The 15,699-nt window shown below is 42.1% G+C and overlaps 1 protein-coding gene across 5 annotated transcripts in view; it reads left to right on the top strand.

Annotated features, from left to right (window-relative positions):
• LOC137328029 (protein kinase C-binding protein NELL1-like) overlaps positions 1 to 15,699 on the top strand; it is a 617,180-nt gene continuing 601,481 nt past the window's right edge. For 4 of the 5 annotated variants that reach the window (XM_067994100.1, XM_067994101.1, XM_067994103.1 and 1 more), the window contains exons 1-3: positions 1 to 167; positions 1,963 to 2,091; positions 4,484 to 4,634. In XM_067994100.1, the coding sequence (XP_067850201.1) occupies positions 104 to 167; positions 1,963 to 2,091; positions 4,484 to 4,634 (344 nt within the window). In that variant the 5' untranslated portion in view covers positions 1 to 103. Of the gene's footprint in view, positions 168 to 1,962; positions 2,092 to 4,483; positions 4,635 to 15,699 lie in introns of those variants that run through there. The other variant, XM_067994104.1, reaches the window with a different exon arrangement.

Here is a 15,699-nt window from a genome sequence, read left to right as displayed (position 1 = left end):
ACAAGTCACAACAGCCTGAGCCGGATTGCCAAGTTTGTGCACGTTATTAAACAAAGTAAATAAGGTCGCGCTGCCGAGAGAAATTTATTTTTAAAACAAAAAAATGCCGCAGAAGCAAATGGATATAATTCCGGTGATTTTAGCTTTCATGATCTCCGCAAAACCAGGTAAGGTGATAATTATTCTATTGCATAGAATACAAAAATAAGGGGGGGGGGATGCACTGACTTGGTGGATCCAGTACAGTTTAAAGAGATAGCTGATTTTTTTTCAAGTTGCAGTTTTCAAGGTACCGCCTTGTGGCTTTGGGACAGTGAAAGAGGCGATGGAACACGCGCATTAATGCACAATCTCCCTTTTGAGATTTTATGGGTTTCTAAAGGAGCTTGTTACAGTGCGCCGTTACAATTATTTTAAACCAAAGGGCGAATTTATTTTTTTCTCTTGGTAGAATTAAATTATTTTGCTTGTACGACTTGCACTGCACGGGTCAGTTACTTGCAAGCTTAATGGTGCTTGACTTGATTCCTTGAGTATGTTTGAAAACAAGCTCTAATAACAATCCGACTGGAGACTTGTTATAAATACAAAGCTCACGCTTTTCTTTTCTCCATCTGGACCCTTATTATTTCATCTATTAATTTAGCCGTGCGGATTGAGAGATACCACCGTGTGCTCAAATGCTGTCAGAACACAGTGCTTCCATTGCACTATACGCTAGTCATTGCGAAAATATGAATTTAATTCAGCCCGTCAGCGGTTCTATTGTTAAGTAAAATTAAAGTTGAGGAACTATTTATAATGTTGGGATTTAACGTTGATTGGAGTCGAGGTCAGTTTTCCTCGTGTTAAGATTTGAAACGAGTTGAGTCGTAGGTCGATTTTAATAACTTAAAAAAAATCAACTTCGTGTAAATTTGCAGCATCTCGGTTTGCGAATCTACTGCGGGAACATTCATTTTTAAAGGATATAAGGGTACGGTTCATTCATTAACATATGCAAGCGGCACACGATGCAATCCTTCAGTAAAATATAAGTATCGAATTCATAAATGGGGCAAAAGATAGTGTGGAACGTGAACACCGCACTCCCAATGTCAGATAACTGATAACACAGCGTGTGACGAGCAGGCTGGGTTATATACAGTGGAGCGCCGCTATATGTGACAGCTTTAACCGTTTGTCGTCACACTTTCTGCTGGAGGTTGAACAGGACAAGATTTTCGATTTTTATTTTGAGGAGTGACCCGATGGAGGTCTTTAAGATTATGAAAAGATTTGATAAGGTGAAGGTAGAGATGATGTTTCCACTTGTGGGGAATCCAAAACCATGGGCCATAAATATAAGATAGTCACTAATAAATCAAATAGGGAACTTCTTTACCCAGAGAGTGGTTAGAATATGGAACTCGCTACCACAAGGAGTAGTTGAGGCGAATAGCATAGATGCATTTAAGAGGAATCTAGATAAACTGGTGAGATAGAAAGGAATAGAAGGACATGCTGATAGGGTTAGATGAAGTAGGGAGGGAGGAGGCTCGTGTGGAGCATAAACACCGGCACAGATCAGTTGGATCAAATGGCCTGTTGCCGTGCTGTACATTCTATGTAATTGGAAAGTATTAGGATTGCAAAACTATACCAGGTGCATTCAAATCGAGTTTATATTAAACTTCCCGCTAACTTATCGTTTAATTGTTTTGAAAGCTGCAACAACTATTCATTGATAAAAGGAACGAGTGATTCGCGGGGTAGTGCAGTTTAAGGAATAAAGCTAGAAATTGGACTATTTACATTAGTTGTGCATACTTAGTATTTTCAGCGGGTACACTTACAAACTGATACTGTTGGAAAATTGGACTTTATTAATAGCTGAAAAAATATTTCGCTTTATTTAATCTTTACTCTTTGTAGCGCGGAGAATGCTGCAGCCGTTTTGTTAAGACTGTTTTGTTTCTGTAGTCTTAGGGTTTGGAATGGACCCTGACTTGCAAATTGATGTCATCACAGAACTGGACCTTGATAATACAACTACGGGAGTTGCTCAGGTACCGGGATTATATAATAACAGCAAAGCATATTTGTTTCAAGGTAAATGGGACAACGAAATCAATCATTTTCCTTCACTTCCTTAGTGTTATCACCACCATCCCATACAGCCGGTCTCTCTCTCCTCAGTCAGTACAAATAAACCTCTTCTAGCTAGTTTGCTGTTCTAGCGGAAGGTTAAGCAACAAAAGGGATACATGTGGCACGGATATTCAGACAAAAACACACACACACAAACATCTCAGAAACAAAGGGGGAGTGGGGCCATTAGCTTCCAAAGCACGTCGGTGGTCACGGACGAAACCTCTGTAATGAATGCTATCAAAGTCGTCATATTTTATTCATGACTTTTGTGATGTTCCGCTGAAGCGAGCAAAAAGCAGAGAGTTAAAAAAAATCACCATTGTGTGAAAGAGTAAAGAATTACAATGTGTGTGTGATTTAAAGAGTTATTGCGAACTTAACTAAACGATAAGAAAGTTGCTGAGGCTGTTGAACCTTTCCGTCTTATTCTTTGGCCGTGTGATTATTAACGATTTGATTGTTTAACTGGGAATGTTCTGCCCTGTCAACAGCACGTGGAAGTGTGACCAACTTTCTGTTTGCTTATACAGTTTTCTTGCTCTTTTCGAATTTACAGTGGATCTGATAACATTGACATTCTGTCATTATTTATGGATCGCTCTATACCATAACTTTTGACATTTCATATGTGTAACATAGGCCAGCCCATGTCAAAAGCACATTGCACAGAAACTGTGTAGATTTTACATTTCCCGCCTGGCAGATTGGACCCAGTTTAATTCAAGGTCCAATTCTTGTCCAAAATACCGCATCATGGACAGGTACAAGAGCTGATTTGACTTTGATTGGCTGCTTAACTCCGGTTCATGTTGTGCTATGGGTCTAGGGGAAAGCAGGTAGCTATTATTACGTGCTATGATCATTCGGAATATTTTGTTCATGTAAATAAATGATAAACCCAATACAAAACGAGGCGTGTAATTGCATTAACTCCCAAGATTTGTGATGGAACCTCCACTCAGGAAAGCCTTTGGTGGCATTTTAAGGTCTTCCCATTACAATAATTAGCCATAGCTGCAGTCTTTGGGTTTTCTTTCGTTACCTTCTGACATTTGTAGGATTTTAATTAAGTACATTAGACTGACGTTCTCACGATCTGAGATATGTGTGTGCGACGTTTAAACTCATGAATGCACGGGACTGTTTTAAACAGGCTGGAAATGTTCCAACAGTGCAGTGGCCTCACTCAGTTGGGAGGGCCTCGATTTATACAGTGCAAGGAGAACATGGATGCCCTTTGAACCCGATGCACTCGGTCATTTGCATTGATTGCACTTCCCCAGGGTGTGAGGACAAGACACTAGGAACTCATCGCCCTTCAGCTAATTATAATATTCACCCAGTAGGCTTATATTAATACAATACGTTTGAAGACTAAAAGATAAATCCTCTCTTTAATTTATCAGAACAGATTTTCAATAATCTAGATTGGAGTTATTATTAGCAGTAGACATTAAGTGTGATTGAACAGATGTGAAGGCCATCTTCCAGTTGAACACTTGGTCTTTACTCTCTGTGTTGATTTCACGTCAAAGTGAGCCATGCAAGCATGAGAGAACAACTGAGAAAACCCTCTTGTGACAATGCTGATCGCAGGTGCTGAATATCTAAAATGTAATTGGCAATACACTGCAAAGGACATCTACTCTTCAAAGGATTTAGTTCCTTTTCTCATTCATCAGCTTGTATTGATGACACAGTAAACAGTCGATGGGTCTGAATTTCACAGTCATCCCTCCATCCTGACATGGATGAGAATCTGGCATGTCATCTTTAAGCAAGTGAATGTAAGTTGCATAAAACAGTTCAAACTAAACCCAATTACAAAGTTTGCCTAAGGAATTCTTGATTTCAAAATGGAAACGACTGGTCCCTGGCATGGGCAGGGTAGGAATCAGATTTGACGCGGAACTATTTGTGAAAAATACACTTACTGGCCTTGACGTGACAGCAACACATGAAATGAAAGTCCAAACTTCCTGACAATATTAATGAAAGATATAAATATTCCTCCATCATGTATTCTATGATGGCCTGAATTTCACCACGAGAGCCGATTCATCGATTCATCTCATTCTGTGCACCTGCTTTATAGATTTATGCAAAAGTTTTTGCGGTTTAATATTCTAACTCGAGGCCGCTGAGCTGCGCACAATATTTCCACAAATGTGCTGTTGTCTAACGAAGGCACATATTGATGCTTCCCAAATTGAGATGGTAAAATAAACAGAGAGTGAACATTACTCAGTGACTTCTGAGGAGATCAGCAGTGGGGGATGTCAGGGGAATGGTATTTGGAAGATTGTGTCTTATGGCTTCTGTCGTGACTGATTGTGCTTGTTTTCCTCAGATGTGGAGAGACAAATACAGGCGGCTCCACACATGGCCGAGAAAGTGATTCAACTGCTTAGAAATAAAAGCGAGTTCACAATTGTAGCCACGGTCCAACAAAAGAGTTTAACCTCTGGGGTCATCTTGTCCATTCATGAGTCTGATCTCAGGTAGAGTAATGTGCAGCGCGCCCGGTGAATGAACGAGTAAGAATTTTATACAAGCAAGCCTGCAACCAATTGGTTAACACCGTGCGAGTTTCTTCACATGGGGTTTAAATTTGGGCTGAAATGGGTTGTTGGAAACTTTTCCACGGTTTAAGCACCCAAGTAATTTGTTAGCCCTGGCTTTAACAAGGTAAGCCTTTTGATACATCCATAACTCACTGGATTGGTTTTATATTTTATTTAACAATGTGTATGGATTTACAGAATAACGGGGTGCCTTTGGGAGGATTGCAAGGTAGTAATCCAATGGAGGTTGCAGACGCTGCCATAAACTGCACGAGTATAGCTCCAGCCATTCATCATTCCCATCTAAGTCCTGAGACCAGATTGCCACTGAAATTGCTCCCGTCTATTTTCTTTAATGATTGTTTATATATCTGTAGCGTTGAGGGGTGCTTTCTTTTTCATTTTCAGTCTGTTAATTTCCTGCTGATGGATGACCTAGCAGAATCACCTGCTCCATAGGGTGCATGTATATTCAATGTTTCAGGTTGCTGAATAGTGACATCCGCAGTTATAGTGCTGAAGTGTGGTCCCCTTATCCAGATGGCAAAATCATAGAAAGAAAGAAGAAGTAAGACTTGCATTCATATAGCGCCTTTCGTAATCTCGGGGCATCCCAAATCGCTTTAGAACTTAGTACTTTTGAAGTGTGGTCACTGTTGTAACGTAGGAAATACGGCAGCCAATTTACGTGCAGCAAGGCCCCACGAACAGCAATGTGATAATGACCAGATAATCTGTTTTAATGATGTTGGTTGAGAGATAAATATTGGCCAGGACACCGGGGAGAATTCCCTATGCTTTTCTTCAAAATAGTGCCATGGAATCTTTTATGTCCACCTGAGAGGGCAAATGTCTCATCCAAAGGACAGCACCTCTGACAGTGCAGCACTCCCTCAGTAGTGGCACTGGAGTATCAGCCTAGATTTTCTGCTCAAGCCTCTGGAGTCAGACTTGAACCCACAATCGGAGGTTAGAGTACTACCACTGAGCCACGGCTGACAAAAATAGAACCATATTTTTATTCTGCTATCTGGATAAGGTAGCTGATCTTAGCGATGCAAATTCCGGGGGTTGGCACACGGACGTCACTGATTTGCGATGTAGATTGTAGAAGCATCAGGTGTACAAGGCACACATTTCTGCCTGGGCACTGGGAGAGCAGCTTGACCTCCTGGTGCTGCTTTCCTCTTTTTATATGCACCAGTGCACTACCAGTGACTGGAGGGCCAATGAATGGGGAGGGGAAGCACTTGTTTCCTGTGCTACTGATCTCTGCTCAGAGATCCCAGGAAAATGTGAGTCCCCAGTGCCATAAGGGTCACTGATGTTAGGTCATTTCTTTTGGAGTGCACAGTCAGTGGTGGGAGTACTATACATCTGCCATTGATTGTGTTCTATCAATATGGAAGTGCCTACAGTGGATGAGTGGTTGCGTCCAGACTTGAAGGACTATGGATTGTGTTGTAAACACTGACTGATGCCAAGTGATGAATGACAGATAATTACTTGTCATTATTTGTTAGTAACAAGGTAGGTGTGAACATTGCAGAATATTTATCCTGGTATAGCAAATTGACAGAAAGAAAGTTTTACAATTCATACATGAAAATCAGAACTTTTTAAGGAAGGCTGGGAGAATTGACTGTGGACATCTGAAGCCTGGTAGGTGGTTATGGATAGTAATATACTGAGGCAAGTTAGTCAAACTCTGCTCTGATGGTATCATTGACTATTTGATGGATTAATAAAATGGCCTCTCATGTGTGACTGACTCTTAGTTTCATGCAGTGCTTACTGCACTTGAGACATACGTCCTGGGAGTTTGACTGTTGGGACTTTGGTGTGGATACACAGGCCTGAATCATAGCTACCGGCAGATCAGGGTGCAGTCAGAGACATGTCAAAGATCTGGCCGTTCCAGAATATTTGAAATCATCTCCATTTTCAGAAAGTAGTCAAGCTTGATTCTTCTTCAATTTAGATTAAAATTCGGTCCTCTTTTACGTAACAAGCCTGGTTGCGCCACAGTGGCGTCCCCCATTACCTGACTACATGCCTGTCTAGAATTACTTGTAGGTCACACAACTATGCATTTCCAAGGGACCAAGTCTGGATGCACTGAAGCAACAAATCATTTCCAACAGATGTGATTATTCAGTCCAATCCAGAGTTTGTACTTTCGATGCATATACATAGAGTTTATCATTATAAACTTCTGATTTGAGTCTGCCCTCGCCTTTAACAGGGCTTTAGATGCAAGTGTGGTGCTTTGTTCCTCAGAATATATTGCTCAACTAGTGTATTAACTGAGAAATGTGAAACGTGTTATTTATGAATTGTTGGGATTGAAACTACATACTACCAGGTACTGTTGTGCTCTTAATACCATGGATTTTGATTGTGTTACTAAGAAGACACTTATTTTTGAAGGGGCGGATTTTAACCTCACTCACTTGGTGGGACACTGACAGGATCGGATCGACTGCCTGTTTTTACACCCTGCCCAAAAGGAAAATCAGATGGGGTATAAAACGGGCAGCCGATCTAATCCCGTCAGTTTTCTGCTGGGCGGGTTATGTTAAAATGGCACCCTTTGTGTGTGTAGAATCTTTCTAGATTTGCGCATCTTCCAGCTGGGAAAAATCACTGGGATGTTTGCTCTTTCAAAAGATTTCAGTCCAGAAACCACCCAGTTTGCCCTTCTGGGATCAGGTAAAAGAGTTCTTTTTCCTTCCTGCCCTCCTCCACCTCCACCCCTGCCACCCCCCCACATCCGCCAGCAACTGTTTTAGTCACAAATGAGACTGAATTAAGTTAGTTTTGTCCTTATTTGGCACATGGCTGTACCTAAAACAAAATGTCACAAACTCACTGAGATGAAAGAGTTTGTAAAATGTCTGACAACAAGTTTCTATCTTTTTTCACCTGGAGAGAAGCAGAGGCTCTGTATATAGTACTCAGTCAGAAAAGAGTCCAATTAGAGTTTGGCAGACAAATAGCAACAGAACAGGAGGGAAGACATAATTAAATAAAATATCTGCCAGATTTCACAAGGGTGTGTAGAAGCTGCTGAGGTCAAGCAAATTGATCGGCAAACCTTGTCCCTAGATTTTATACCATTTGGAACCTTTCCGGGCTGAAAAAGAAACTTAATGAAGATAGAGATTTATGTGATTGGGACTGGAAGTGTTGGTAGTAAAAGAAATTGTGATGGAAAGAGAAGGCAAGCTAACATGTGTTTGGCCATTACTTTCTAGTTGGCTAATAACTGTGTGGGGAGAGATGAAATGGCACATTGAGTTATTTCACTGCCCCCTTCACCCCTGGAGTTCTGGTTTAAAATCAACAACAACGCAACAACCTGTATTTATATAATGCCTTTAATATGGTAAAACGTCCCAAGGCGCTTCACAGGAGTGATTATCAAACAAAATTTGACACCGAGCCACATAAGGAGATATTAGGACAGGTGACCAAAAGCTTGGTCAAAGAGATAGGTTTTAAGGAGTGTCTTAAAGGAGGAGAGGGAGGTTGAGAGGTTTAGGGAGTTAATTCCAGACCTAGGCAGCTGAAGGCACAGCCGCCTATGGTGGAGCGATGAAAATTGGCGACATGCAAGAGGTCAGAATTAGAGGAGCGCAGAGATCTCTGAGGGTTGTAGGGCTGGAGGAAGAAACAGAGATAGGGAGGGGTGAGGCCATGGAGGGATTTGAAAACAAGGATGAGAATTTTAAATTTGAGGATTTGCCAGAGCGGGAGCCAATGTAGGTCAGCGAGCACTGGGGCAATCAAACACAAAATGCTGGCACTTTCTCCTGACTGTAAGGTTTTAATTGTATTAACCTGGTTTCTAGTGAGCATTTTCAGGGCTGGATTTGAAGGGTGACAATTGGGACACATGTCCAGGCTAATTTTATGAAAAGGGCAGTCAGTTGTAAGACAGCCATGGTGTGATGATGGTAGTTTGTTTGCATATTGCAAAGTGCAGGGAAATCTTAAGTTCTGAAGCTTGCTGCTGTGCATTATGGGGACAAGGGATTGGCAATTATACTGGTTCAGTGTTACACGGTACATGCACAGATAGCTTGACTGTAGCTATCACTGTGGCAGCCCTTTAGTTCCAGTCACAAAAATAATTCTTGAAGTCAATGTGATTAGTGGGGTATGGTCACATGAACAAGACTGACATGCCATGTGACCGTTTTGCGAGCCCACAGCATTTTTTTTGAATGCCCATCTCCTTTTCACTTAGGAGTGAAGGCTCTGCTACAGAGACTAATTATACTCAGCAGTTGTTCAGAATTAATGGTATTTATTTACAGAATTGTGCAAATTGATTTTTATTATTTTGGTTAACGCTGCGATAGGGATCCGAATGTTTAAATCGAATAGCCAACCTTGGAAAATGTATTCTGAAGTTTCCATTACCACAGTTTGCCCAAATTCTGAATGCAGTTAGTCAAATTCCTTAACCTCATACCCAGTACATTTCTTTTGTTGAGCTAATATCCAAGCTAAAGTATCTCACTTATTTTCTTTTAAAGAAGTGGCCATATTTACCTCTTTTTTTAAGAAAAGACCTGGCAAGTAGGATAATACTGGCATGGCACTAAGAGGTGATCAGAGAATGAACAATCTGTGAGTGACCACTACTGTCCGAAGACTCAACTTTAGGTTTCAACCTTATTTACTGAGCAGGAAGAGGAGGAGGAGGAGGAAAGAAGGGTTCACCCTCCTGAGGAGATATTACAGGTTTTTGTCTGGGTTTTGGAGAAACCATGATGGTCTTTTTGGAAGGATGATTAACAGAGGATACCTCAGCACCATGTAAATAGAAAATGAGTGGTGAGAGATAATTTCTTGCCTAATGACCCAGGGCCTACAGCGACTCAAATTTAGACATAGCAATAATCAATGATCTTATTTAGACAGGCAATAAGGATGGTTGCTGTCGATTTTTAAAAAATTCTCACTGGTGCAGTAGAAGAGGTTAGGGTTAAGGTATGCCAGTGGGGCAGAGCACGGAGAATTTTGTTTTACAGCTGGTTCTGCTTTACCTGAACTAAGGGTATTGATGTTTGTTCTAGATTCTAAATTTGAAGGTCGCCTCCGATATTCTCGGGTTCATTGGTGCTGGTCACTCCTGTAAGCATCCCTTACGTCTTATGTTCAAGATTATGCCCGAACTGTCCAATATCTAGTTATGCAATTGTGTGAATTAGAGGCATAACAATGGAACCTCTTGTGATTTGAACTGGACATCTTTCATAAATGCCCTCGTGTGCACTGCTCCAATCTTTCAGTTGGCGGACTGAAAGCACTTTAATGAGACAAGGCTCAATGCAAGTTGTTTCAGTTACTTTGTCTCCTAGAAAGCAAGTGAATGTACAAAGTAATAGTGATAATTAAATCTCACCTTAATCCACTTAACTTCAGATCCCTTCTCATGAACCAGAAAAGTAATGAAAATGCACCACACTATCCCTGTCAGTGGGTTTAACTTTTCCTGGTTCTGACCAGGTCTGGGCTTGAGAGGAATGCGTTTTCCCTTGTGAGGCCAGGTTCCCTTTCCAGACCTAATTGGACTGATTGACATTATATGAGTCTTCATTGGAAAATTGGATAGGGCCTATTATTGGGTGGGGGTAGCGCGATGCGCTATTACCCAATACCCAATGCCCCCTGCACAGGCAGGACGAGACTTTCGTCAGGCCTGAGGAATTACCTGCAAGCAGCGTTCCAAATCAGTGTTGAATGAGGATTCAATGCAATTCAGTCTTTCCACCAGCAGAGGGAGCTCCAATTTCTTAAAGGCAGGCTGTCTATTAAAAATCTCTTAAAGGTAGCTGGTACCTGTTATTTGCTGAAAATAACTGTCCGCTTCTGCATGGAGTCTGAACAGAGATCAGACATAGCACATGCAAATCACAGATGCAGCTCACATCCCTATGTTTACAAACTGATGAGTTAAAACATTGAATAAAGGTTGCTCACTACTAAATCCCACATCCTTCAGTCTGCATGCCAGACCTCACCAATCTGCCAATCTGAGTTTATACCAGGCCTGTGAGAGTGTGTGCACCAAGGTTCTCTGCTGATGCACTGGAGGCCTTGTGCAAGAGGTGGACAGAAGGAGGGATATCCTATATCCCCAGGGAGGTGGGAGGGGGGCAAGAGGTCCTCCAGACATATACCCAAAAGGCCATGGGAGGCAGCGGGGGACGAAGTCAATGCCAGACGCACAGCATCATGAACATGGATGCAGTGCAGGAAGAAGTTCGATGCTTTGATATGAGTGGCCAACTTGAGTGAGGTCTACTGTCAAATGGTGTCTCCAATGAACTGCGCTATGCACTACACCCCCCATCCCCCACATACCACAAACTCTTTCCATCAGTACTCAACTCTTCCAATCAGATGCTTCCTCCCACCCTTACACATTACCAATGTTGCAAGCCGCCCACCTACAACTCACGGGCCACACATGCTGGCAGCTATTCAACCATGACAGGCACATCACCCAGACACACGTCTCGCTTTCTTGCAGGAGAAGTTGGCGCATATCAGGAGGCAGCAAGTGACAGTGGCATTTAGCCCCTCGAGCCTGTTCTGCCATTCAATGAGATCATGGTGGACCTGTGACCTAACTCCATATAGCCTCCTTAGCCCCATATCCCTAAATACTCTTGGTTCACAGAAATCTATCAATCTCAGATTTAGAATTGACAATTGAGCTTGCATCAACTGCCATTTGCAGAAGAGCATTCCAAACTTACTCCCATCCTTTGCGTGTAGAAGCATTTCCAAACTTCGCTCTTGGCTCTAAACGGTAGGCTATATCCCCACCTCCTAGAATTCAAGTATAGGAGACCTCCAAAAACAGTTACAAATGTCTCAGCAGCCAGAAGCAATAATCCAGCCATTAACCTGTAAATCTTGCATGGCCCCTTTAAATAGCATTTGTGGGGGCCCTCCAGTCATCATAAGAAACATTCAGATGGTCGGGGTTAAGACTGTGCATTGAGTTGAGCGTTAAGTCTCATGCACACTGATTGTATTCATTTTCTCCTTACTTTACATGCTTCCGGCGTTTGGTATTTGCGCCTGCGCTAACTTCTATACCAAGCTGGTGTCTGGCGCACATCACGCTGGGAACGTGCATGTGCAGCCAAGACGCCATCTTGGATGTTGGAGAGGCCGTGCAGCACAGAAACAATGAGCGGTACATGGCCCAGTTTAGCGCCCTTGTCTTTTTTTCTGCCTGTGTATGTAGGAAGTGGGAGGATTGTCTTCCTGTCAACTTCCCCCTTCAGGGATACGCCAGTAGGCCTGACAATAAAACTGGCTATCTTCCCCTCTAGAGTGGATTCTTGGCGGAAACTTCATGCTAAGCTCAAATGAACAGGTCATTCCAATGGTAAACGCTGTGAATGTTCATTGTACCCTCAAAACTAACTTCTATTTTCTAAAGTGTTCTGGTTCAGATGCTTCGTCTGAATCTTAACCGATATTTCCCAGATCTGCTGTTTGGTGAATTTAACCCCTTAGGAGGTACAATGAACTTAACAGCATTTTTAACATGAATTATACCAAGATCCTTCTGTGGAGGCATAGTCAGAAATCCTGAAAGTTGACAGTGATATTGGAAAAAGAAAGAAAGGTTTGCTTTTATGAAGCACCTTATAATGTCTCACAGAAATATCTCACAGTGCATCACATTCAATGACTTCTGGGCATCCAAAGTAGAAGAGAGTTTCATTCTGTGGAAGTAGCATTCAGCCTATTGATTACACAAAAGTTCACTAAATATGAAATTCCAAGTAGATCTCCGATGGCATTGCCCGCAGGTAATTCAGGCAAGAAAATAAAGCAGCCAGGCACGGAAGGACCATGGGATTAGGGACCACAGCAATCAGGCAGGGAATGAGGTACAAGTCTGGGGATTGGGCTGGGTGGGGAGTTGAAATGGGGTGCAAGACCCAACTGCAAAAATGATGGAGCAGGTTTGTTTTCCTGTTGTCTAGCAACAAGGAGTGATAAGGTGCATGGCTTGGCTAGACCTGGGAAAGTATGAAGTTGGGCTCAGAGGCTGTCAGTGAGGCTCACCCAAGTGGCTAGGTTCATTTAGCTGATGCTTGTATTATAAACAGGAGCAGTTGCAGGTTTTTGGTGGTTTGCCACTTGAGGTTGTGGAGGCCTTTCTAATAAAAAGCAGTGTGGCTCTTGTGTCAATTGTGGCATTGCAAAAATATAAATTTCAAGGGAGCATTTTAGTGTTTACCTTCACAAAAGATAATCTCAAATGTTCCTGAAACATTTCCAAACCTGTTTGAACACTGACTGGCAAATTTGCTCCCATGAAAATTGTACCAAGAAATCTATTCAGAACTGTTGATGACCCATGTCCAGGGAGGTGAGGAGGGTAGAATATCTACTTGAACAATATCAGAATACCCAAAACATTCATAGTCTAATTTTCCTTCACCTGGGTCTATTGAATTAATGTCTCATAACAGCGTTTTTTGTATATTGTCATCTACTGCCCTAAGAAACATGTATCTTGATTATTTGAATGTATTTGTAACATGGAGTAGGTAAATTCATATTTTTATTTGCAGAATTGTTATTTTTTACATCCTATTCTGTGATAAATGTCAATGTTAGGGCATGTTATAGAATGGAAAGGAACCAATAGTACTACTGAAAGAAGTTCGGGGGGGGAAATAAAGGAATTTAATTGGTTGATTTTGTGATAGTTGCTGGTAGCTTTTTAGAATAAAAAAGTTTTCTAAAAAGATTGTGATTTTTTTTAGCACAGGTCGTTTTTATTGAATTTGATATTTAATCTTAGCCTGCTTAAACTTTCTGCTCTTTGGATGCATGCCAAATAGAAGGTTTTTAATTATATTGATAAATTGTCATCCAATTATGATTAACATATGTACAATTTCAGACACTTGGAAGGGTTATGCCTTCTTGCCAACCTTGACATTGCATTGTGCAAATCTTGTCATCACTTCCAGCTGAGGAAACAGGAATAAAAGAAAGGCCCCAAAACCTTTACTCTTTATCAGAGGTAGAAATGCCAGATAACAATTTGTCAAGAAATGGAAAGTAATAATTGATCTAATGAAAAGAACACGATGTGCATCTAGAATCTAGACTTCCTTGGTTAAGTCTGCTTCTGACCAGGATGCAGAATAAGCTCTTTGGTTCCTCATCCTTTCGAGCAATTCAACATGCCTCCGAGATCACAGAGAGCCACTTCCCGATAAGCTACTGTCCAATGAATATCTTTTCAGTATGAAGTAGTGAGGAGATCCTCTGGATTGAAAGATCTTAGGAATTCGAACAGAGACATCCTTGCCTTGCCATACATATAAAAATAAAACTTTCTCATGGTTGGAGGACATTTTGAACTCCTTTTTACAGTCAAAACTTCTGTGGATTATGCCCTGGGCCAAGTTCAGTACTTGGCGGGGTAAATCTTCCATTGATTTAAATGGACTGAAAATTGGTTGGTTTCTATAACTTGCAGGCGAACACTCTCAGAATTTCACTCATGTAGTGAAGACAAAAATTTATCCTGGTGTTCCTGCATGGAATGACCAATTCTTCTTAGCTAATATTTGCTCTTCACAATGACTTACAGCTGTGAGTGGGCACTGCCATGACTTGGACCAGTGATCATTGGATGTATATTCCAGTGCACCGATAGGGTGTAATCCTACGGCAAGCTCATCTAGTGTTCTCATCTTTTAAAAGTGATAACATATAACAACAAATGCTGTACTTGGGAAACAGTAGCATTAGGATGGAGCCAAATCCCCCAGTTTCGAGGCATCCCAGCTTTGACCCTATTAAGGGAGCCATATCAACTTGGATTGTAATTTAAACACGGTTAGAAGGCCTGATGTGCTGCTAAATTGTTGTGATGCCTTTGGGAGAAGAGAAGAGATCTTACTTTTTTGAAATTGTATTCTTTTCCAGTGTTCCTTTTGTACCCAAGAAATTGGAACAAATTCTCAAAAAGGTACAATTTAAGATGGTCATTCTATCTGTCATCACTCTCTGGGATGTGGGCGTCGCTGGCAAGGGCGGCATTTAATGCCCATCCTTAGTTGCCTTTGAGAGGGTGGTGGTGGGCCTTCCTCTGGAAACACCACAGTCCATGTGGTGAAGGAACGCCTACAATTCTGTTAGGTAGGGAGTTTCAGGATTTCGACCCAATGACAATGAAGGAACGGTGATATATGTCCAAGTCAGGATGCTGTGTGACTTGAAGGGAAACTTGGAGATGATGGTGGTCCCATGCACCTACTGCCCTTGTCCTTCTGGGTTCGAGAGGTGCTGCCGACGAAGCCTTGGCGAGTTGCTGCTGTGCATCCTGTAAATGGTACACACTGCAGCCACGGTTTGCCGGTGGTGGATAGTGCCTTGAATTCTTGAGTGTTGTCGGAGCTGCACCCATCCAGGCAAATGTAGAGTATTCCATCAAACTCCTGACTTATACCTTGTAGGTGGTGGAGCAGTTTTGGGGAGCTGCTCTCTGCGGAGTACTCAGTCTCTGAGTTTCTGGTAAATGGCGGCCCCCAGGATGTTGATGGTAGGTTATTCGGGGTTGGTAGTGCCATTGAATGTCATGGGGAGGTGGTTAGCCTCTCACTTGTTGGATATGGTCATTGCCTGGCGCTTGTGTGGTGCGAATGTTACTTGCCACTTACCAGCCCAAGCCTGAATGTTACATAAGAACATAAGAACATAAGAAATTGGAGCAGGAGTAGGCCAATCGGCCCCTCGAGCCTGCTCCGCCATTCAATAAGATCATGGCTGATCTGATCCCAACCACAAATCTAAAGAACACAAGAAGTCGGAGCAGGACCCGGCCACATAGCCCCTGGGCCCTCTCCGCCACCCACAGGGCATTGACCGATCCGAACTCAGCTTTATGTCCAATTTCCTGCCCGCTCCCCATAACCCCTAATTCCCTTTACTTCTAGGA

This window comes from Heptranchias perlo, chromosome 12 (assembly GCF_035084215.1).
Source record: "Heptranchias perlo isolate sHepPer1 chromosome 12, sHepPer1.hap1, whole genome shotgun sequence".
Taxonomy (NCBI): Eukaryota; Metazoa; Chordata; class Chondrichthyes; order Hexanchiformes; family Hexanchidae; genus Heptranchias; species Heptranchias perlo.
This window is presented reverse-complemented; position numbering and strand designations above follow the sequence as displayed.